At 38.6% G+C, this 25349-nt stretch overlaps 1 protein-coding gene across 2 annotated transcripts in view; it reads left to right on the top strand.

Annotated features, from left to right (window-relative positions):
- The window catches only part of LOC145306511 (protein Wnt-5b-like), a 109595-nt gene that overhangs the window by 70169 nt on the left and 14077 nt on the right, over positions 1-25349 (top strand). For both annotated transcript variants that reach the window (XM_080148653.1, XM_080148652.1), the window contains 3 exons: positions 13147-13254; positions 14785-14845; positions 15456-15506. In XM_080148653.1, the coding sequence (XP_080004779.1) occupies positions 13147-13254; positions 14785-14845; positions 15456-15506 (220 nt within the window). The remainder of the gene's footprint in view (positions 1-13146; positions 13255-14784; positions 14846-15455; positions 15507-25349) is intronic.

Here is a 25349-nt window from a genome sequence, read left to right as displayed (position 1 = left end):
CATTGTAAAAGAGAACCCTAACGGTTCAGTGGTTAGCGAGATACTTAAGATTGATATCATGATACTTTTTTTAATGATTGTAATTGTAGATAATATGTTCAAAACTTAATGAATAGAGGAGAAATTTGCAAAAGAAAATTTTTGTTACTTAATGAAAACTCTTAAGGCTACTAGGTATTTAGTTTGGAGGTTGAGAAAAATTATTTTTCTTAAAAAGTTTTCATAGAGACGAATCCAAAATTATAAAAGTAACAGAAAGATTATCTGTCTGTGTGTATGTAGCTTATAATCTCTAAGACCACCGGACTGGTATAGTTCTCCTTTGCATTGAAGCTTATTTTATGTCTAGGTAAGGTTTATTTTTTTAAGGTATTATTTTACTTTTCTAAGAGAAATCGCCTCTTGAAAAATTTACAACCCGAATTTGTGTTACTTTTACTTTCAAAATTAATATGAAAAGTGGAGGGTCGACTGCCTCCCCCTACCTCAGGTACCTCTAGAGGCCTCTACGGGCGTAGTAGCTAGAATATTTTAGGAGAACAAATAGTTTCCATCCTCCTTCTATTGTATGCAATAACTCATTATCAAACAAATTGGTCCAGCGATTCAGATCCAGGAAGGAAGAGAACAATGACGTCTGAATAAATATCCCACTCTTAAATTTCATAAACATTGAGGGTGTATTGTCTTTTACTATTCCTAAATCCTTGTTGATAAACTTGTAACCAAAGACTTTTAACTAAGTTCTGTAAAGGGGCGTCGTAGCTCAGTGGTAACGCACTGAGTTACGGTGATGAGAGTTCGAGTTCTAGTCCTCAGGCCATGTGGCAACTCGAATTTCTCAGTTGAATACATTCACGCAACTTCCCCTGGTTGTGTAAGAAGGGGATTATTGAGTAAGTTTGGATACTCAATAGTCATGTACATAATATCAGTACTACCCTTATCCCAAGCTCCTCTGCGGAGAGCGTCATTCATTACGGTGACTTAATTTGGGACACCTGCCACACTCGGCGAGGGTGAGGTAATAATGAGTAGCTCTCATGAGATAGCGGGTCAAGTCATAATGTGCTTGAACGTGGAGCTTGATAGCACTAGTGGCTATACAAAAGTGTCTCAGCCTACTCCATAACTACTTAGGTCCAAACCCTAAGAGACTATGGCTAATCAATCAATCAATCAAACTAAGTTCTGTTATGCGTTAGCTCAAGACTTAGGGTACTTATATAGAATTTTGATTTGGTGGTTTTAAACTAGTAGTATTATGTAACCAATAATAATAAACATACGGATGTGGTAATTTTGTGTATTTTGTGTGTAATTTTGGGGATGTAAACTATTTTATCGTCCGTTGTCATATCCCTTAAGATTCTTAGATTTAAAACCAGGGCTTTTACAGATTTTGTTGTATTGAAAGATGAGAAAATCAGAAATGTTCTTTTTTCTTTTGGTGTCCATTCCCTGCAACTTTCTAATTTTGTATGACATGGCATGGCTCCAAACCCCTGGCAGATAACCAGCTATTACGGAACAAAAGAGGCTCCTATTCAAATACCTTTAAAGTATAATTTTATCAATCTATCCATTATAATTTTGTAGAGGGATGTATTATCAGTCAGGGAGGTGTGGGGATGGGACATTGGACTGTAATTTTTTCTTGTCCTCAAAGTTTTATAATTATGTTCTCTCATTCGTTGAATTTAAAACTTTGGAGACTAAATCAATATTTTATTCTACAAATCAGCAATAATAAAATTACATATCCCCCTAACCCCTACCCCATCTTCTGCCCTGACCATGGAGAAACATATTGACCAATAATTGAGGACTATATTAGCAACCTAAATTGTAGACAAAATATCCCCTGTGACAATATCCACGTATTTTATTTATATTATTTTCAATAAAGTTTTAGCTCTCGTTAGAATTAACCCTATAAGTACAGCTGCTTTTTCTTTTAATTTTACTATCTAGAACAAATTAGAACGAGCTACTACATTTTTTGGAAAGAAAGCTACTTTAAAATTAGGGTATGTGCGTCGAATTATCAGTAAAACATTGAGAGAAAATTAATAAAAAATGTCTTCATTAAACTACATATTTTAGCTATAAAACTCAATCTAATCATTTTTAGTTTTGACGTCGAAGCTTTTTTTGGGAGGGGACTTCAAAGGTTATGGGGGGGTTATTATTTTCATTAATTTTGAGGGGATAAAATAAGGGGTTTATAGGGGTTAAACAACACTTACTTTTTGGACGTCAATGGGGGGGAGGGGGTAATTATTGAATGAAAATCATATTTGCTGAGATTCTTTGCAATGTTACCATTCTTGTTATTCTAAAAAAATGGTTTTTGTATAGAATTTATTATTGGTATTATGTTCATTATAGAGGCAAAAAGTTAGGATATAAAATCAGAACGCTTTTTACACTATTAAAAAGGGTTACCAAGAATAATTATGTTCAAATTTAACACAACAGTATGCTATATTGAAAATATCTGAGGATTGCGCAGAAATTTGTATTATACATATCTACCCTGTTGTATAAAGTAGTAAGATTTTAGACTGTAAATTTTGCCAGTACTCAATGTTTAATAAATAAAATAACTATTTAGCTTAAAACCTTTGGTGCTTTTAAGTAAATCTTAATAAGTTGGTTCATACAAGAAGTGTCAAAACTCTTCAATCATTAATTTTAATTTGAATGAATACTAATCTTGTTTATCATCATTGGGAGATGTATGTATATCAATAAATTGTCCATTGTCTTATCCCTTTAGTTAATTTAAAGTCAAGTCAACCAAATCACATGATTATACTCAACCTTTAGAGTAGCTCCAATCCAGAAAAAAATTGCGTAAAAATTTTGAAATTCATTGAGAAGCATTAAAGTAATAAAACTGGGTGATGAAAATTTACTGCCGAGAATAATTTTTTAGTAGCAAAGCTACTTATTGATACGTTTTTTTCTGTTAGTCGGTTGATAATGCTGAATAATATAAGAGCTATATTCTGTATTAAATTTTTAAAATTTGTATGATTATGATAACGTCTGTTAAATTTATATACGATTTACAGAGCTTAGCAACCTACTTTTATTGACGTTGTCATCCTTTTTTTTTTTCATTGGAAATTCTTATTACAAACGAAAAAAGCCGTTCATGAAGTCCTAATTAACACTTAAACACATATCTTATTATCAAAAGAAATTTTGTGGTAATTTTAATATCTCTTTTTGCTGTGACATAAACGTAATGATTTTTTTATTAAGCTTTTCTACAATTATCTATATAAATTGTCTGTCCTATATTACAAAGTAGTATGTGTTTTTGTCTGTAGCTTAAGATTTCAATAATTACTGAATTAATTGAGTTCTTCATTTTATGTAAGCTATACATAGGTCCTAAGATGGTCTTAAGCTCTAAAGATATTGGTCTTGAGGTGGTTTCAGGCTGTTTTTCTGCTTTCCATTCCCTTTGAATTAAGAGCTCTTGGATACTAGGGGAGCAACCGTTGAAATTTAGTGTTAATCTGGTAAGCCGAGCGTTCTCGGCCCACGGGGTAACGAGTTCGGATTCAACGAGCCCTAGCCTTTAAGTATTCTACCAAACAAACAAGCAGGATTCAATCATACAGAAATTATATATTTAAACTGAATAATATTTACAAGTTATGTTTACTATATATATACAACAAAATATAACAATGGTTAGGTTTGAAGGGGGTGTGGGGCGCTAGGGCTTAGCGCCCGACGGTAGACAGGCTGTGGGGGCAACGGTGGTAAAAGGGGAGGCAGTGCCTCCCGATTATATAAGCGCATGAGGGACTCGTGATAGTTGCATGTTCAAGTCCCCTCCCCACATTTAGGCAGGCTAGTTTGACCGCTGGGTGCGGGGTTAACAGCGGTCATGAGATGGATAGTGATATAATAGGATTAGTGCGGGGGGTTTGTTATCATAAGTCACAGCGAAGCAACTCTGTAAACGGCCTGTCCGTCTGGGTGTCGTATTACCACAACCTCCCCTTCAAGGGTTGCGTGGCTCCTGAGCCACCAGGCCTTGAACCTGGGGATACGACAGCCGGCTCATGCGCCGGACAGGCAGTTCTTGGGGCACAGCTCGATGGAGGACAGCTCGGGCTACACAGGCTCCCTGGGACACTCGTTGCTCGGTCTGACTGTGGTTGGTGATCAGCATTGTCAGCTCCTGGTTGGCTTCTAGGCGTGGGTTGGCAACGGCCAGGCCTCGCCGCTGGAAATTTTGCCTCGTCTGCAGGATCAGTTCTGTCGCGGCTGGTAGCTGGACACGGAGGCCTAGGCAGACTCTGGTGGTTCCTAAGGGTGGAATGGTGATGGCAAAGGGCGCATAGAATTCCATGGGGGCGCCTGCTTGATTCAGGTTGCTTGGCCTCCTAGCTCCTACCCGGATGGGGATGGCTGTCATCAGCAGGGGGCACATGGCTTCTTCTTCTTCTTCTTCTGGGGCGGCCTCTTCCATCGCAGTGGCTGGCTCTTCTCCTACAGGCTCGCTGCTGGCTGGCAGGTTCTCCATGTCTGCGTCAGGGTTCCAGATGGCATCTCTGAGTGGCTCTGGAGCGGGCGGCGGCGGCGGTGGTTCGTTGGGCTGCTCCTGCAGGTTTTCCTCCACTGGGTCACGATCTTGGCCGCTAGGCTGTGGGGCGGCTGCGGCTGGCTGGTGCACTGGGAACTCTCCTGGGTTGCTAGCTGCGGGCGCTGCCGCTCCAACTGGCAGTTCGGTGGCATCCTCGTCGCCGTCCACGTCAACTTGGATGTCTTCTGGGATCTGGTGGGCAGTCACATCTCCAGTGTATTTGCGCAGTCGGCCTACATGCGCGGTAACTTCTGAGATCCTGGCTACTGGAGAGGCAGGTTTAATGACATAATGGACTTCTGTAGCTTTCCTCACTACTTTCCAGGGGCCAGTCCATCTCTTGGTAATCTTGGCTGCCTTCCCTGGCACCAGGCGGGGGGCCAGGTACCAGACCAAGTCTCCAACCTCATACTTGGCCGTGCCTTCGTAAGCTGCCGCGCTCCTCCTGATGGCTCCCTCCTCCTTCTGCTGGATGGCATCATAAACTGCATAGTAGCGCTGCAACAGAGCTTGGACGTTGGCTGGAACTAAAGCATATTCGGTCTCTGGCAGCCGTAGCACCATGTCCACCGGAAGTTTGGCCTCTCTCCCAAAGAAGGCCAGGAACGGGGTCACACCAGTGGATCTGCAGGCCTTGGTGTTGTAGGCAAAGGCGATGGCAGGCAGGTGTGGCTCCCAGTTGTTATCGTCTCTGTCTAGGAACAGGCGCATGCCTGTGTTGAGCGTCCTATGAAACCTCTCCACTCGGTTGGACTGCGGGTTGTAGGGTGGTGGATGTGTCAGCCCAATCTCGAGCCGGGAGGCCAGTTCCTGGAATACCTGGCCGGTAAATTCCATTCCATTGTCGGAATGGATCTTCAGGGGGCATCCGAACGTGGCCAGGTGGCGGTGCAACAGGGCTTCAGCCACCGTGAGGGTGCGCTTGTTGGGGATGGCGTAGAGGCTGACAAACCGGCTGAATCCATCTTGGCAGGTGAGGATGTAGCGGTTCCCAGCTGGGGTCTCTGGCAGTGGCCCCACCAGGTCGATGAATAGGACTTGCTGTGGATACCCCTGGCGGGAGGGCACGTGGATCCCCTGCTTCAGCCTCTCCTTGGTAACTTTCTGGACACACTCAGGGCAGGTTTGTACCATCAGGCGGACGTCACGGGCCAGGTTGGGCCACCAGAAGTGCATGGCAACGCGGGCGATGGTTGCGTCCATCCCAAAGTGCCCAGCCATGGGGGTCCCATGGGCTAGAAAGAACGCGTCCTGCTGGAGGGCCGAAGGCAGCAGGTATCTTGTCCTCTCTCCTGTCAGAGTCTGGTCAGTGGTGGTGAGGCAGCCGTGCTCGTCAAGCCCCAGGGCTGGGAAGCGGCTGGCGTACTGCTGCTCGTCTCGTTCCTTGCCACGCAGCTCAGCCTTGGTTGGGGCCTTGCCATCAGCCACCCATTGGCGGACACGGAGCAGGAGGGGGTCCTGTGTCTGGGCTTCCAATACTCTAGCTGAGTCCAGTCGGGCGGCAGGAGGCCGGCTAGCTGCGGCCTCCCCTAGCTGGCCAAGGTTGTGGATATACTCAGCCTGCTCTGCTAATTCTTCGGCGCTAGCCGTTGGCATGTTGGCATCTTCCCGGCGGCTGAGGGCGTCGGCGTTGGTATTCTGGGTGCCAGGCCTGTGGCAGACGGTAAAGTCTAAGGCCGCTAGCTCCTCCTGCCAGCGGGCCACCATCCCTGTGGATGTGTTCAGTGATTTCATCTGTAGCAGGGCAGAGGAATCAGTGTTGATCTGGAAGCTGCGGTAGGACAAGATGCCGTGGAATTTTCGGATCCCATAGATAATGGCGGCCATCTCTCCCTTCCAGGACGGGTAGCGCGTCTCAGGGTCGGTTGTCTTGCGCCCCACGGCGGCAATCAGCCTCTCCTTGCCCTCCTGGCATTGACTCAGTATGGCAGAGATGGCGCGGCTGCTGAAATCTGTGGTGAGCTGGAACACTGCTGGTAAATCAAACCTGGGCGGCGCTCGGATGGGGGCCTGGCGGAACTTGTCCTTGAGTTGCAGCAGCTGGGCTTCCATCTCAGGCGTCCAGGTTAGGGCCTTGGCCGTCTTCTGCCGATTCATCTCGTAGGTGAGGTCTGCATACTCTGGGATGAACAGGCGGTAGTATCCAAAGAAGCCCAGCAACGCCAGCAAATCCTTGGGGGTGCTAGGGGCTGGCCAGTCCAAGATGCGGTCAATATAGTCCTCTTGCATGGCTATCCCCTCACGGCTGAGGGTGTGTCCCAGATAATCCACCTTGGATCGGAACAACTTGGTCTTGGCTGGCTTGAGGCGGATCCCTCCCCTACGGTGGGCTTCCAAGACCTCTCGGAGCCGGGCCAGGTGGGCCCAGGTATCCTGATGGAAGGTCAGGACGTCGTCAAGGTATGACTGGAGGTTGGCTGTGCCTAGTGGATTTAGGACCCCTGCAATAAACCTGGAATAGACAGACGGTGCCGTCGCCAGGCCAAAGGGCATCCTTTTCCATTGATACAGGCCCCTGGGGGTGGTGAAGGCGGTGCAGGGCCGGCTATCCTCAGACACACGGATGGTGTAGTATGCGGCCACCGCGTCTAAAGCACTGTAGACACGGTGCCCGCCCGCTCGTTCCACCAACTGCTGGATCCTAGGCAGGGGGTAGCTGTCCAGCTCCAGACACTTGTTGAGGGCTCTGTAGTCGACGGCCCAGCGGGTGCTCCCGTCCTTCTTCTTGATAGGCACCAGGGGGCTGCTCCAGGCGGAGTCCGACGGCTCTATAACTCCTTCCTGTAGCCAGGTGTCCAGTTGTTTCTCCAGTTCAGCCTCTTGCCGCGGGTTCAGATCCCTAAATCTCTGGCGGATCGGCTGGGTCCCTGGCTTGAGGCGCAGCTGCAACTCAACCACATCTGTGCAGCCGGGGGTAGAATTGGAGAAGACGTCCCTGTACTCTGACAACGTAGTCGTGACCTCCTTCTTGAGCAAGGGGTCCTTGCGTAGGAACTCATTGTCTTCCATCTCCAGGGCCTCCCACAACTCCTGCATGTCTATAGGCTCAGCAGGTTCTTGGAACGAGTGGAGACGTGGGGGAGGCGTATCAGAGACCTCTAAAATGTCAGGTTTGACCAGCTCCCCTGCCACTGGGAGGCCAGCATCCAGCAAGAGGGGCACCTCCCCCTCATTGACCACCAGTACTCAAAACACAGTGGCAGAGCCAGGCCTGTGGGCATACAGGCCCTCTGGAATAACAAGGTCCTCCCCAAACCTCTGTTCTGGGGCAGCTAGTTGAATGGCATCCTTGGTGCGATGGCCTACTAGCTCAACAGGGACCGCCATAACCCCGCGGCCAGGCAGGACCACCCGCTTGGCTGTGCGGAGCTGGGGTGGTTGACCGTCAGTTGGAGTGACAGCGCTTAGCCTATACGTGGCTGGTGCGGGGTCAGCCTTGGCTCCGGGACCCACCGGCCGCGACTTGACGGGCTCGGCTTCTGGAGGGGCTGACGTGTCGGAGCCAGGCGTGGCTCCGGGGGCGTCCGGCCACGATTTGACGGGCTCGGCGCTGGGAGAGGCAAAAGTGCTGGGTCCAGCTTTGGCTCCGTGGGCGTCCGGCCGCGACTTGACGGGCACGGCGCCGGGAGAGGCTGGGGCCTGAGAGTTGAGTGTGGCTCCGGGTACATCAGACCGCGACTTGACGGGTCTGGACTCGGGCTTGGCTGGTGGACTGGCTGGAGGTCCCAGGTAGAGGGGGCCAGGTGGACACGGCTGGCCGTTGATAAAAATGTCGGCGGAGAAGATTGGTTCTGGAGGGCTGGCAATCTCAGGAAACGTTGTTGGCAGGCTCTCCCTTGGCACCTTGGGCACTGGGGGCAACCCCATGGCTAGCAGGTTAGCTCCCTTGTGTGCGTTGAGCTCAGCGTCCACCCAGTGTGTGCCTTTCTCAACCACACGCGGCTGCTCAGGCAGGGGGCCTGGCAGAGGCCCCTCATAGCTTAGCTCTCTCTCGGCTGTCTCCCGGTCAATGGGGACGCCACGGAGTGGGATAAACTCCCCACGCACCCACAAGCAAGGTGGTTGCATGTCGAAACAGAGCCTAGTTCCGAACTCCTTGAGAAAATACCCTCCTAGGTTCAGAGGGTGTGAGAGATTCCGGACCACAGTCACGTGGTATAGATGGAGTATAAGAGTGTGTGAAACTGCCATATATAACTCTTTTAATTTTCCGATTACCTGGAGGGGCTGGCCTTCCTCATTAGCAGTCAGGATCTGGGTGTTGTCCGGAATCAACATGCGTTGCACGCCCATCGCGTGCATGAGATGCTCAGAAATTACAGCAGACCCTGGTACACGGTTGCCAGAATCAATCATGGCATCAACCTGTACATGCTGGGCAGGGTCAGGAGTAGGAAACCTCACCCTGACATGGCAGGGGAAGTGGAGGTCCTGCCCTTGAGACAAGGGGGCCTCTCGTTCGGCTGGGGTTGGCAGAAACTTTGGTGGTGGCCGCACCGCAGCTATGGTGGTATCGCTTACCATGGTGGCTTAGACTGTAGCTTCGAATCACTAGAGCTTATTAATTATCACTTGGTCAACAATTTTATATTTATTTTTATCACTTGGTTGACATTTATACACACTGATGTGTTGTTATCACTAGGAGCTCTAGGTGTGATTCTGGAAGCACTGGCAGCAGGGAATGTCCGTCCTGCAAGGTTCAGAGGGGTGACGGCGGTAGGGAATGACCCGTCCTACAGCGCCGCTGGTTCGAATCCCGACAAATGGCGGCAGGGAATGGCCCGTCCTGCAGCGCCTCGGGTTCGAATCCTGGGAGGCAGCGGCAGGGAATGTCCCGTCCTGCCGTGCCTGTGGCTCAAAGTCTGCTATCCGTCGCAGTGGTAGGGCTTACTTGTGTGCTGAAGCTTCGCAGCCACACATTGCCTTCTTAGGGAGACCAGCACACAGCTGTCTGTCTCGTAGGTTTGGCCTGGGTGTCCTGGGGCTTGTCCCAGCTACACTTGCCAATTTAGACTCAGTTCTGTAGCCGTCTGAGCTAAATTATCCGATTGCCGTGGCTGCGCACCTAGCGCTACTCCTACACGACACGGAAAAAGCGTCTTAACTGGCGCTTTTAGCAGGCTAAATCTGCTTGCTGTAGGCCAGAGGCCCACATATTGCGTTCAAAATGATGGAAATTCGACCTAAAAAGGCCGTCTCACGGGTCAGTTGGCGGCTGATTGTCCCCTTACTTGCCAAAGGGTCCAATCAGAGGTAGAATAGGCTAGTTTCTGTAAGGCTCGATTGAAACACGCTGACACCAAGTTCTGGTAAGCCGAGCGTTCTCGGCCCACGGGGTAACGAGTTCGGATTCAACGAGCCCTAGCCTTTAAGTATTCTACCAAACAAACAAGCAGGATTCAATCATACAGAAATTATATATTTAAACTGAATAATATTTACAAGTTATGTTTACTATATATATACAACAAAATATAACAATGGTTAGGTTTGAAGGGGGTGTGGGGCGCTAGGGCTTAGCGCCCGACGGTAGACAGGCTGTGGGGGCAACGGTGGTAAAAGGGGAGGCAGTGCCTCCCGATTATATAAGCGCATGAGGGACTCGTGATAGTTGCATGTTCAAGTCCCCTCCCCACATTTAGGCAGGCTAGTTTGACCGCTGGGTGCGGGGTTAACAGCGGTCATGAGATGGATAGTGATATAATAGGATTAGTGCGGGGGGTTTGTTATCATAAGTCACAGCGAAGCAACTCTGTAAACGGCCTGTCCGTCTGGGTGTCGTATTACCACATTAATACCACCCTAACTAGTATTAGGGGTAGATAAAATACACCCCTACACCCCCCTCCGTCACGCCCCTAAACCAGCTTTTGTTTTGATCATGGCAGTATTTATTTAATGGTTAGCCTTTTCTTTGATCTTATATGCTAATATGTGTTATGGCCATTTATATTCAGGGAAGAAGGGACATTAGACTGTAAATTATACTAGTCACCAAAGTTCGTAGAATTTAATTAAATCTTGCAGTGGCCTAAATTTTCTACCAATAATTTTCATATTTAGAGTGGTTATTGTTGTGTATCATATTCGGGATGCACATCAATTTAATGTCTTATCCCTTAAGATCCCTGTTTATATATATTTTTTGTGTATAAAACTTGTAGTAACACAGCATGCCTATAAAATGTGGCCGTCCGTCTGAATATCAAATTATTTTCCCTCAAGGAGGGAGGAGGTTAAAAATCCTTCCCAGGACCTACGACAGCTATGAATAAACCTCTGAATTACATTTTACTTGTTGTCTTATTTTAGATATTTTTTACCAAAACTAAACTACCAAAAAGATGAATAAAAATGAATATGATAGTTTAATTTTTACTATTATTTTTAGTAAGCCTTAAAACTAATAAAAATAAGATGAATAAAAACAGAGGCGTGCGGAAGGGGGTGTAGCTGAACCCCCTGACTAAATATAAATTTACGAATATATTCTCAATTCAAAGATTAAGGGGGTTGAGGATTCACCCATATATTTTAGTCTAAGGGGTGTCAAATTTTCCATTTCGCTCCGTGCACATAAATAATGTGCACGCCACAGAAAAAAAAAATGAATTCAATATAAAATTTTTTATTATTTTTTTTTTAGTTCAGTGTCATTTCCTTTATATTTACCATTGATTTTATATTTCCCATAAAAAGATTTTTTACATTTATTGGTGGTCCGTCCGTACGTCAGTCCTCACCAACCTATTGACTTTTAATAGTAAATCCTGAAACTATGTTTTTCAGATTGCTTTTATGGCTATTTTTCACACTATTGTTAATATTCATTATTAAAAGTTTTATTAAGTGGTTTGTTCAACGGAATGCTAAAGAACCTTGATTTTAGTATTTTTTTTTACAGCATATAATCAAAAGAATTTTAAATTTCTACAATGTACCTAGTTTTTTTTTTAAAAAGAAACAATTAAAAATTATGCAACTTTCAAATTTATTGAAGATTAATTTAATATCCATTATCCTCTCCCTCCATGGTAGTTTCTATAATTGAATATATGATTTATAGATAATAGTTTCTAATATATGATGTGCATTCAATTTCGCATGGGTTTCACATTATTATTATCGCTTATGATTACAAAGTGCTTTTCATTTAAGTACCTAGCGAGTATAGAAATCCCCCACCGCCTTAATTTGGATAACAATTTTAAATAGAGGGGGTTACATGTTTTGTTTTGTTGGTTATTAGTTGGTTTTAAGTCAATATTAAACTTGAATACAATATGCGGTAGTGAATGCACATCTTCTTAATACATGATATGTGGTGTTCTTTACATGTGTTATCTAATCAAAACAACCGTTTTTCATGTTAGCAATAATCTAGCTTTTAATCTTTTTTTTGTCGTTATTATATCAACATAAAACTGTTATAATTAGAGTAAAAAATGTATATGTATAAAATATAGATGTTTAATCCAGACAACTACCTGCCCCAAGTGGTGGAGACACTTTTTGTCTATCCTAGCAAACGGCTTTCGGTTCTTTTGGATGGACTGTATTTATATTTCCGACGCTATTAGCTGATTTCAAATACCCATTACAAAATCGATAAAGGGTCCCTGTCCTGTGGGCAGATTTAGATATAGGTCTTGCCGCCTCTATTTTTATACTTACACTTGTATTACTGTATTCAATACTGCTTGAGTGTTTTAATATATGAACACTAAAAAAACTGTTATCAATTGAAACCGAGAAGAATTTGTTCAATTGGCAATAAATAATCTTCATACTTAACTGGATACAGGGAAAGTACAAGAGTAAATTCAGTGATCTTCCCCCGACCAATCAAATTAAAGCGCTATTACTTTGTAATTGGTAGGGATGGAGGGGACATTAAACTGTAAATAGCAATGGTACCCAAAGTGTTATAAATTCAATATCTTATTCGTTGACTGAAAAAAAAATTAGGTACTTTTATTGAATTTTGTTTGGTTGGTATCAAAACTAGTACATCTAGTAGATCTACAGATGGGGTAATATTGTATATCATTATTGGGGATATATATCAATTAATCATCCATTGGCTTATCTCTTAAGATCCATGGTAAAGTTAGGTTGTTTTTCTAAATAGTTTTTCCATCTTTGATATTGAATAAATATAAAATTTATCAAAATATAATTAAATATTTTGATAGGTTATCTTATTTACTAATTAATTATATAAATATGTAATATTTAGAGGTGAATAAACAATAATCCGAATAGCGCAGCAACTCTATAATCTGTATGTACGTATGTCCATTAAACAATTAATTTTAGATAATGAAATAATTGTCACATAACCTTTCAAACGATTAGAAAGAATGTTTCAAGGAGGTTTCAAATAGATCCCAGGATGGTTTTAGACCATTTTATTTTTCCATTTCCACATTAAACCTATTACTGATATTTCAGATAAATTTCACTGCAAGGCACATTTTGGACATTCAGACAAAGGTCAATTGTTGTACTAATTGATTAATCTTTTGTAGGGATGGACAGCTGGCGAGCTGCGGCTGTTCGCGGGCAGGCAGACCCAAGGATCTCAAGAATGAATGGATTTGGGGCGGCTGTGGCGACAATATACAATATGGATACAAGTAAGATAGATAGATAGATAGATATATAGATAGATAGATAGATAGATAGATAGATAGATAGATAGATAGATAGATAGATAGATAGATAGATATATATATAGATAGATAGATAGATAGATAGATAGATAGATAGATAGATAGATAGATAGATAGATAGATAGATAGATAGATAGATAGATAGATAGATAGATAGATAGATAGATAGATAGATAGATAGATAGATAGATAGATAGATAGATAGATAGATAGATAGATAGATAGATAGATAGATAGATAGATAGATAGATAGAAAAGAAAGTTGTTATCTTGACAAATAGTAAAAATATACAGCATCATAATAAAGTCTATTAAATCCTAAACATCTTTAATAATCAGGGATAGTAAGGGATAAGACAACGAATGACAAATTTGTTTTGAACCCCATTGTTGATAATAAACAATACCTTGTTTGAAAAAAACTAAACAAAATTCAATAAGTGTCCAAAGTTGTTAAGTCAATGAACATGGCAACTTGATTAAAAACTAGTGATCAAGAGTAATAGTGTGATTGGCAGTCCATTGTCCTCTCCCTCCCTGTTTATAATTGAGAAGAACATTATTCTAAAGTCAATTTTCCTATCCCCAATCCCTGGAAATATACAGTAGAAATTACCATCATTTCACCTGATACAAATCTAAAGTAGAAAAATATCAGGAACATGGAATTAAATTCTAAAAGACAGTTTCCCTCAAAGTGTCTAGTTAGCAATCAAATCCAACACCCTTTTTAAAGCTAGATGGATAGTTAGAGGAGGGTAGGATAGTTTGTTTTCCCTTTTGGGCTGCTTAGAACCCTATATAACCTATCCTTACCTGAACTAAAGTAGTAAAAAATTAAAAGCTACCCCCCTCTTATTTCTTATTTTCAATGGTTGGGGGTTCTATGCTCAAATATGAACTTTGAGGTAAACTGCCTTCTAAAAAAATATTAAATCAATTTACCGTAGATTAAAGAAAATTTTAAGTAATATATAGTCCTCTCTATGGGTAAGGCTTGAACAAATTCAACCTTCTTCATGTCAAACATAAATCTTAAAGTAATAATTTAAAGATGATACCTACTATGTTATGTATGAAAGCCACTCTTTAAATATGATTTTAGTATGTAAAATATAATATTCTCAGAAAAATTAGATATAAAGATCGACAGTAACACATCCGATTAGATTATAGATAGCAGAGAGAGAAGGGACAATGGGCTGTTTATTACGCTAGTTCCAAAATTCCCATAATAAGATTTTCTTATTCGTGAACTTCACAACTTTGGAGACTTTAGTGAATCTTGATTGGTTGGTCCATGAATTGAGTGTCCAAACGTTTCAACCACTAATTTTAACCTACAGAAGTGGTGATTTTGTGTAATACAATTGGGTATGAACATTAATTTACCGATCATTGGCTAATCCCTTTAGATCCCTGTATAGATAGACAAATGCATATACCACTGGCCGTTTTATAGATATCAAGTAACAAATTTATATTTTATTTTAGGTTCGCGCAGAACTTTATTGACATACGTGAACGTGAGAAGCGTGAACACCCGGGCACACAGGCAGGCGGTCAAACTATAGTCAATAGCGCAGCTACGCTTCTACGAGTTAATGTTCTGTACATCTGTACAATGGAAATATTTTTTACTGGGATGTTACAACAGATTTTCATGTTCTCAAATAAAGTGAAACTTGCAGCGGGCTAAAATAACGATACCTCAGTTACCACATCCCCTCTCATTTTACTGGATGAACGAATTGACCAATAAATTAGTTCATGTGTTCAACCTAAATTGACCACAATTTTGCACCTATCATAATATCCACGTCTATTCTATATCCATTTATGTCACTGTCTAAGACCCATTCTGGCCTTTATGTTTGTAGTTCCTTATATAAAGAATGATATTTTACAGAAAAGAAAAATTTTAGCCTCCAACTTAATCAACAACAAAAACCAATTATATAATTAAAAGATATTTTTAGTCTATTGGACCAAAATTAGGAAGGAAAATTGTTTTAGAAGTTGCCAAAGGGTTTAAATTGAGAGGGCCATTCTTTTATTCTTTATCTAAAAGTTTTGATAATTTTGGTAATACCAATAGAAATTGTCAAAAGCTTCAAGTTTCAATTAAATAAGACCATTCTTGATTTGACCGTCTTGACAATTAGGAGCATGGACGACAGCTGATGAATCTACACAATAATGAAGCTGGACGTAGGGTAAGTAAGTAGGTGTAGCTAGATATAAGTATGTGGGAATCTTCCAAAAGGTCACATCAAATCCATCGCTCAATGGATCAATAGCACATTTAATATGTGTTCCAAAAAGTTTTATAAACTTGGTCTCTTATTCGTAGGCTTATGACTTATTTTGAATAATGATTTGGTTTTACAAACTAAAATTGTACAAACTTTACCACCAATGATTTATTTTCCAATTTTAGTAAGTTTTTTTCGTGGCCTTTACTAATCTTAAAAAAACGTCTTGAATCTTAGCCAAGCATAACCTGATTTAAAAATATATTTTTTCTAAATCCAGGGCATTACTCTTTTCTATTTGCCTAATTCAGGAAGAGAAGGGATAATGTATTTGAAAAGCAAAGCCTTTCTTTAATTGGGGTCTGTACAACCGTACGTAACGGATAGCTATTACCGTTAATTTATGCATTTTAGAATTGTTCTATCGATATAAAACTTGCCATGGTAATTCCTGTAACAATTAGGTACGATTTACAACGCATTGCTTAACCTCTAATCAATTACTTCGTTGGGGCGGGGTATTTTTATAAGTTCAAGTGATCATCTAGAGAAATGGGCATCATCCGCTTGTAAAGGCATGTCATACTAGAACAAATAATATGCAATTTCAAAAAAATATTTTCTTCGCGTTTTACCTCCCTGGTATACAAAAAATATTTCAATTAGAAACAAAAGAACAAGTTATAAAACTTGATTTGGGAGGTTTTAAAGTCCTAAAATTTCCAAAAACATACAGTTCAATATCATTAAAGTTCAAGCTAGAAATTCTACTGTGAAATTGGAATATAAAATGTCCATAACCCTCTCCAGATAACCTATTTCAAAAGTCAAATATTAACTTTTTCAACAAAGTTTTCCAGTTTAACCAAAAATTGGGGGATTTTTTTTTTAAAGGGTGAAACTTCTTAATAACCAATGTCTGACTATATGTCCGTTTGTAGGACTGTCTTCTTACTACATATTCAGAAATAAAATTACAGATGTGTACCATAGTTAACAAAGATGGCATTGGATCATATCTATCTATATAGTTATCCTTGGTTGTTGGACGTAAAAACATTACCCTTTCTGTAGATTACATTTAGTGAGGGAAATATTTGGACACTCAAAATAAAAAAAAAACAATCAATCAAACTTCATTAAAAGTCTCAAAAGTTGTTAAGCTAACTAATAAGAAAATGTTATTGAAAAACTTTGTTAACTCTCTTCTTTGGTTTACACCGCTTCAACTGACCTCCTGCGCGTCTCTGAATAAAATAAAATATTTTATATGTTTAAGTATCAATAAGAATGATTATTAACGCCTATTTAGATACAGGGTGCGGCACATAAATCCGGACAAATTCTAATTTTTAAACAAATGAGCATAAAATCGTCAATTTTAAAGATTTTATTGAATTTTAAAAACTGGGAAGCAAAAAAGGTATATGACTAGTAGATTATTCAACAAAATCGCCGCCAGCCTCAATCACCGCCTCTACCGGCCTCCTCAACCGCCGGCAGGTCCAGGTCAAAATGTACCTGTCCAAGCTGGCGTAGTTCTCATTGATAGTGGCAATAAGGGAGGTCTTTGTGGTATGAGCACGTCTATTGGTGCATGCTTCAAAGTAGCCCCAGGCCCAAAAGTCCATTGAATTAAGATCGGGCTGCTTGGAGGCCACATTTCCTAAGGAACATGAGTAACCGCCAAATTGACAAAATCCATGTTTTTGCTCTCATTTGGGCTAGGATTTAGCTACAGTTGACTTTAATGCTTTAGTTGACTAAAATGCGTGTCTCAATGAGCTTAAGACACACAAAAATATTTTGGGTCAAATTTCCAACTCCTTCCCTGTCGGGCCCTACTGTTTGTGATTTCTTAAGGCTCAAAATCTTGAAAAATCGACCTCATTTCAGCTAGTATCGAACTAAAATGGATTTAAACACGGCAAAATGTGTGTCTCAATGAGCCTAAGACACTCACAAAATTTGGGGTCAAGATTCCAACTCCTTCCCTGTCGGACCCTACGTTTTGTGATTTTGCGCATTAAACCACCGGCGCATTTGGAATCTGCCTTGTTGAACATATGCGCGGCCAGCTCGGTGTACACGTCCATCTTCGTCCAAAGATTTTTTTGTGCTAAAAGGTCATTACCTAAGCTTTCTATAGTGGGGTCAAACGTCCTGATTGGTCAAGTAGTTTTAACGCTATGGCCGTTTAAAAAATGTCCGGATTTATGTGCCGCACCCTGTATATTAATTTATTCCATCCCCTAGTTTTAACCACTTTTCTATATATATTGATTTTAAGTATTTTTAATTTTTTGTTCGTTTTATCTAACTATATTCTTTAAAATTACATATTTGTATATATGTATTTTTTACCTCTAATATGACTTTCTTTGTCTTTTTTATAATTATCGCTCTCTCTCTCCCCCTCTCTCCCCCCCCTCTCTCTCTCTCTCTCTCTCTCTCTTTCTCTCTCTCCCTCTCTCTCCCTCTCTCTCTCTCTCTCTTTCTCTCTCTCTCTTTCTCTCTCTCTCTCTCTCTCTCTCTCTCTCTCTCTCTCTTTCTTTCTCTCTCTCTCTCTCTCTCATTCTCTCTCTTTCTCTCTCTCTCTCTCTCTCTCTCTCTCCCTACCTCACTCTTTCATTTTAGTTTTAATCCTTCCGTCAACATATTTTTAAATGTTTATAAATCCACTTATTTGGTTAATAAGGTGTAAGCTTTAACGGACAATTATTCGGAAAAATAAATATGTAAGGGCATATATTTTTATTATTATGTCATGTCTGTTCGTCCGAAAAGCTGTCTCTAAACAAAAATGGTATATTCGTAATATTTAAAAATGTTTATTGTCATAAGTTTACTATGACATTCAATTTTTATGAAAGTTTTCCTTGCTTTTATTATGTATACTCTACTTGTTTTTCTTTTTGATTAACTTTAAATTAGGAGCTTTGCTAATTATGGATGTTGTCATCCTTATTATAAATTATTATTTTCTATACTTAGTCTAAAAGTGGATATAATTGTCCTTGTCCTCGAGTTTTATTTCCGGCTGAAAAGATAATCTTCGATCCTATATCAATGGATGTAATATACATTGGATATTGTAACAAGGAAAATTAGGTTGCTATATTAGTCATCATTTATTGTTCAGTACGTTTCTCCATTGTCAGGGGTGTGGATTGGGTAAATTCTTCAGGATGGATTGGAAGTATTGTTATATTAGCCAGCCGAGAGAAACATTTTATGAGGGTATGCGATAATCTCTTACAATATCCACTTATTATATATCCATTCCTTTATCCTAATAACACACATAACAAATATCAAATAAATATGAGATGAACTGAAAGTAGTTGCCGAATGTGTACGCAGTTTCCTGAGTGTTTCCTCATCCTAGCTCAATATTTACTACTAGCTAAAAAAGCTTCAAACTTTTCAAAAAAAATCCAAATTTTAAAAATTCAAATTTATAATGTATAATGTATAAATCGTTTATACATTCAAATTTTGAATTTTTTGAGGGAAGTTTGAAGATTTTTAGCTAGTAGTAAATATTGAGCTAGGATGAGGAAACACCCAGGAAACTGCGTACACATTCGGCAACTATTTTCAGTTGACCAAATATGATCTTGTATATGGTTGAAAGGGGGGTGGGGCTTCAGGGATGGAGCAATGGACTAAAAATTGCACCTTAATTTTTCTGTTATATGGGAAACAGTATAGATGTATATACAGACAACTACCTCCCTTCTTTTTCAAAGACCTCTTTCGTCTACTTCTGAATTATTTTCTGTTATTTGGCTGTATTGATATAAGCGACACTATTGGTTGATTTCAATGGGGAGATACAGTTATTTAACCTTTTCTCCCTCTAGTGTTTTACTCTAATATATATGGGAGAGCCATTGGACTGTAAATTATACTTGTACCCAAAGTTTTATAAACTTTTTAATTAACTCAAAAATATTGGTACTTTATTAAATCTTCCATTATCAATGTCTTAACTTTTCAACCAGTATTTTTAACTACGGAAGGGATAATTTTGTATATTATCATTTTGAAAGTACATTAATTTATCGTCGATTGTCTTATCCCTTGATATCCCTGGACTGATAACAAGCATCAAACAAATGTAGAGTACCATTCAAATTTTTCAAATCCGACTCTTTTTCATTTCAAGTAGTTTTGGATTTCGGGGGGAATAAATACTAAATATTTTTATTCAAAGGCGTGCGGAAGGGGGTGTGAGAGATGTCAATACCTTACCTTAAACAAGATATTTAATAACTAGATGTTTCACCCCCCTGCGCACGCCACTATTTCTAAGATTTTTCAATTTTACAATATTAAAGAACAGAACATTCTGATAAAAAAAATATATAAGCAAATTCCTTAAAATACAAAATATTTATTGATACCTTTTATGCCGTATAAATTGAAGAAAATCTTCGCTTTCAATAGTAAACACCTTGTTAAAATTCAATTGATTCAAAAAAGGAAAAAAATCATAGATTTATAGATTATATCCTATGCAACAGATTTATTTACATTTTGTTTGAATTAAATTTGACGATTCTATATAATAGCTCTCTAATACATTAAAAGAAAGACCTAAAAGTAGAAATGCTCTGCTTTTAAATTTGTCTCCAAAATTAGCCTCAATTTAGAGGGTTTGGGGGATTTTCAATATAGCCACTTACAAATATATTATGCGTTTGATATGCTGTAAAAAAATATCTAAAAACCCAGTAAAAAAAGGAACGGTTTATGACATTTTGGTTTTCCTACTACTTTAACTTGAAAATAAGCGTTAAATTGCTTAAAACTAAGCCTGCAATTGATTTAAATATTTGTCGCATCTTATTTTAGACGCTTTCTGAAGATATCAAATTAAAATGTATTGTTCATCCCTAATTCCTTGGTAAAAATATATGCATAGAATATATTTTATTATTTTGTATTATAATGTAAACTATAAACTTGTGTATATGGTTTCTGATGGCTGTAATAAACTTCAGATAAAAATACAGGGTGACCTCCAAAAAATTATAAATTCTAGAGGTCTAAAGGGATGAGACAATGGCCGATAACTTCATGTAAATCCCCAATGATGATACACAAAATTACTCCTTTTGTAAACTACAATTTGTGATTGAAATATTTAAATAATTAACCAACTAAAAAATTCAATAAAAGTCTTCAAAGTTGTTTCGTCGTTGAAATGATTTATTCTTACAGAAAAAAATCATACATGATAAAATAAGTAAAATACGAACTAAAAAAATTAATAAATTAGATATGTGTTAGTAGGTTAAGGGTTAGCTGTTATCAATAATAATACTTTGGGGACTAGCGTAATGAACGGCCCAATGTCACCTCCCTCTATGATAAATTCATACAAATTTATTTTTAAAATTAACTTTTAAAGAGAAAAAAATCAATATGAAATGCATAACAATGGTTTCTTGAGAAAGTATAAACTACAATAATGAAAAAGTTGATTTATAAAACTTTGATCTATTTTACATCTTATTTACTTCCTTTACATTTAATGATACTGTAGTTACCCTTTATTTTATTATATCATTGATTGAAATGACCAAAAAATGATAAGACCCTGTATTTTATTTGAAAAGTTACTCTTACTTGAGAAATGTTATTGTAGTCACCCTGTATTATATTCTATGTATAATAATAAAGTTGGTGTTTGTAGCCATCATAAAACCCGGATTACAACCCTTGGGCTTGTTCCAAGGATGCTTAACCCTCATTAACCACAGTAAAATTATTACACAATCAAGGCTTGTTAATTTTATGTTACGATAATGCAAGAAAATGTCCTTAATCCCCGACTTTTGTCTATTGTGCCTTTACTATAGTGTAATTCATCTTTTTTCATGGACACGGACTAAAATCATAAAAAATAATGAAAAATTCAATATTTGAATTTGTTTCCTAGCTTTTTTGTTTTAAATTGATTAAGTAATTTGTTTTGATTAGATTATTTTAATACTCCCAGGAAGGGATTAGGCAGTGGGATGTTTATCAAATTATCGCACTAGTCCCCAAAGATTTATCATAACGTTTTCTTATTCGTTGGCGGAACAATTTTGGGGAGTTTTAACCACTAAAGATGAGGTAATTTTATGTGTCATCAATGGGGATGCACATCAATTAATTGGCCATTGTCATATCCATAAAGATCCATGCAATTCTTCCCCAATCCCTGTTTTATTATGTTTTTATTACATATGAATGGGTACATCATTCATTATGGGACATACAAACCGTCCAAACTGAACGTCTATTAGCATACATAAATGAGTCGTCCTATTTGATTAAAACTTTCCCTATGATTTAGCTGCATAGTTTTACAGATAAAAATATATTTTTATTAAGTAAAACTAGATTGCCAGCTAAATTTTTCGTTAGTCAGAACAATTTAATAGTAAAGCAATGTATATTGTTTTCTATAAGTATTGTATTATACATTGGCTTTTTTTTGGTAGTAGAGCAAAAAACCCCAACTCCTAATTATTAAAATAAATTGATAAGAGAAGGTTTCTTTTTATATTTCTTAAAATCCTGTTAAGTTAGGTTATGGGTATTTGGTAGCCCACAGGAAGAATTCATACAAAAAAAACTACCCCTCCCCAATTATTTTTAATTGTTAAGAAATGACGGCTTTGGACTAAACATCATACAAACTTAACAGTACCGACAGACAGAAACACTACCTTACATTAATATAGAGTAGCTTCGCTACTAAAAATATGATTTATAAAATCAACACCTCTCAGTATGTAAATGTTTAACTATATACGATTGTATAAAAATGTTTTGGAAATCCATTAAATCCTTTTTTGGGCAGTCAAATTATCTGACCCCTTAGCGCTTTTAACACGTAAGGTTTGAATAATATACATTTATCGCATCGTATTATAGACAGCTTTCCGTGGATATTCTAATGAAAAATATAAGATTAAAAGAAAGCCTAACAAAACTGGTATTAAATTTATGATTTTAATTTGTTAATTTGAGGATATTTGTCTACAATACAATACATACATAATTTCTTAGTATGGCCCACCAGGACCGGTTCTAATCCAGTGGATATTAGTCGGTTTTGAGGCCATTAAGGAATGAAATAAATGTACATCTACAATGATAATAAACAAAATAACCTCTTCATTAAATACACAATATGTATTTTTACTTAATTCTAGCTAACAAGTCTTTAGGGAAATATTAGGTAAAAGAAAAAATCAGAAAAGTTTTTTTCTACAAAACTGCTAAATTATTTATTAGCGAAGCTTTTTCCAAGTTTCTCATATGTTGGGCTTTTGGGCAGCTAGGAAGGGAAGGGTACAATGGACTGTGAATTAAACTGGTCCCTAACGTTTATATCAACATGTTCTTTCTTTATTTGGTCTGAAAAACTTTGGAAACTTTTATAAAATTTTGATTGGTTAGTACAAACTTTCAATGTTAAAACTTTTATCATCAATAGTTCTAACCTTCAGGAGAAGAGTTAATTTTGTTTATCATATTTGTGGAAGTAAACTTTACACATTTCAATTCAAGTGCCCAAGGTTTTTGATACAACAGATAAGATAACTTAGTTGTAAAACTTTGGGTACAAGTGTAATTTCACTCCCTCTCTCCATGCTTTTCGATCCATATTCTACCGTTTTGTGGGAAAGCATAAAACAACTTGAACATTTGGTTAGTTTTTGAAAATTTTAGATTTACACAGGGCAAGGAAGGAGGGGACATTGGGCTGTTTATTACACTGGTCCCCAAAGTTTTATTATTCATTGGCTTAACAAATTTGGAGACTTGAATAAATTTTGATTGGTTGATTCATTAAACTGAACGTTTCGACCACAAATTTCTAACTACAGGAGGGGTAAACTTCTATATCATCATTGGGGATGTACATCAATGTATAGCCCATTGTCTTATCCCTTTAGGTCCCTGATTTCCAGGGCAGGGAAGAGGTCATAAAAGAATAGGGAACTAACAAAATTATACAGATTTCACGTTCATTCATTGTAGCAACTTTTCATTTAGCTATACTGTTCTTTCAATCGATATATAAATACTTGGATGTTGCACCAAATCTGCATGTACTCTAATAAAGTGATAATCCAAGATAGCTAAAATAAAGATACCCCCCATCCACTCCCCTCCTACTGGATACACGAACTGCCCAATAAATGACATCTATATTATCAACCCAAATTTACCCTGTCAATATATCCACGTATTCTTTATTCATTGTTCTTTCTTAACTTATCCAATCTCTATATTGTGTGTAAAATTTCATTATCATATATAAGTTAAGTTTAAATACCAAAAAGTTAGAAAAAAAATTTGGAACTTGTTTATTGGTCAGTTCTTCCATCCAGTACGAAGAGAGGGGATTAGGTAAAGGTGGTGGAAGGGGTAATCGTTATTTTAGCCCACTGCAAGTTTCACTTATTAGAGAACATAAAAATCTGATATAAGATCCAAATAATAATATATAATCCAATTAACACAAATGGTGGGTAGATTTCAGCTGGAATTAGAATGCACATAATTTTAGCTTTTTTCAAGTTTTGCTCGCTTATACGCACACTTTATAGAATTAATTTACGTTGAGGGTCATAAATGGTAGAACACACGTAATAGAACATTTCAAAAGAGTGGGGTGGTTCGGTTAAACTCAAAATTTGCTCATTTTTTGGAGGCTCTTTTCTTATTGGTCTTTGAAAAAGACAGGCATCTGTAGGGATAAAGTGGTAAACATTGCAAATGATTTTACACAAAATTACCCCTTCTGCATATTACAATTAGTGATTTAAACGTTTGGACACTTAATGAACCAACCATTCAAAATTAAATAAAGTTCTCAAAGTTGTTAAGTCAACGAATAAGAAAACGTTATCATTAAACTTTTGGGTCTAGTGCAATAACAGTCTCTCTGGGTTAGAGACAGGGTTACATTTTAAAAATCTATAAAAGATGTCGAAAAGAATGACGGCGAATTCTAAGTATAGTTTAAAAGTGTAGGGAGGGATTTATATTATGTAAGGGGTGGTTTATTATAGTTAGTAATGATTTCTACTTTGGGGAGGGGGGGGGGGGATTTATTATATTTGGAGGGTTGGTTGGATGGATTATATAATCCCCGGTGGGGAAGGGGGGGGGGTGAGAGGGGATATATGGTGTAATGGTCAGAAATCGATTTGTTGTTACGAGAGATTTGGAATTGGAAACATGAAAACACATATTTTATGTTTCTGTAAAGCAACAAAATTACCACATAATGCCATGGATCTAAAGGGATAAAACAATAGACATAAAATTTATGTACAATGTGGATAAACAATATTACACCTTATGTAGATTGATTGAAAAGTGTAGAAACTATAAGTTTGGAACCAACCAATTAATATTCAATTAAACCAACAATCGCAAATGTGAGGATATATTTCTACAGAAAAGTTATTTTCTCTGGCGCTACATAAGATTGGGGTCTGTAATATATCTAGAAGAATCCCTTGATTCATGGGCATCTACTTGGTAATTTACTTTGTTCATTAGTTTGTTTGCAGTTTCTCAGAAGATTTTTTGAATGATACATAGATCAATTTCATTTACTTTTTTCCATATCTGTGTGTTCTACGATTTTTTCTGAAGGATGGAGGGGACTATGAATTACAATGGTTGCTCAAAGTTTTATAGCCACGTTATCCTATTCATTGGCTAAAAAATGTTAAATACATTAATTGAATTTTTTGTTCTCAACTTTTACAATAAATTCTA

This window comes from Acartia tonsa, chromosome 14 (genome assembly GCF_053477335.1).
Source record: "Acartia tonsa isolate MP-2025a chromosome 14, ASM5347733v1, whole genome shotgun sequence".
In the NCBI taxonomy this organism is placed as follows: domain Eukaryota; kingdom Metazoa; phylum Arthropoda; class Copepoda; order Calanoida; family Acartiidae; genus Acartia; species Acartia tonsa.
This window is presented reverse-complemented; position numbering and strand designations above follow the sequence as displayed.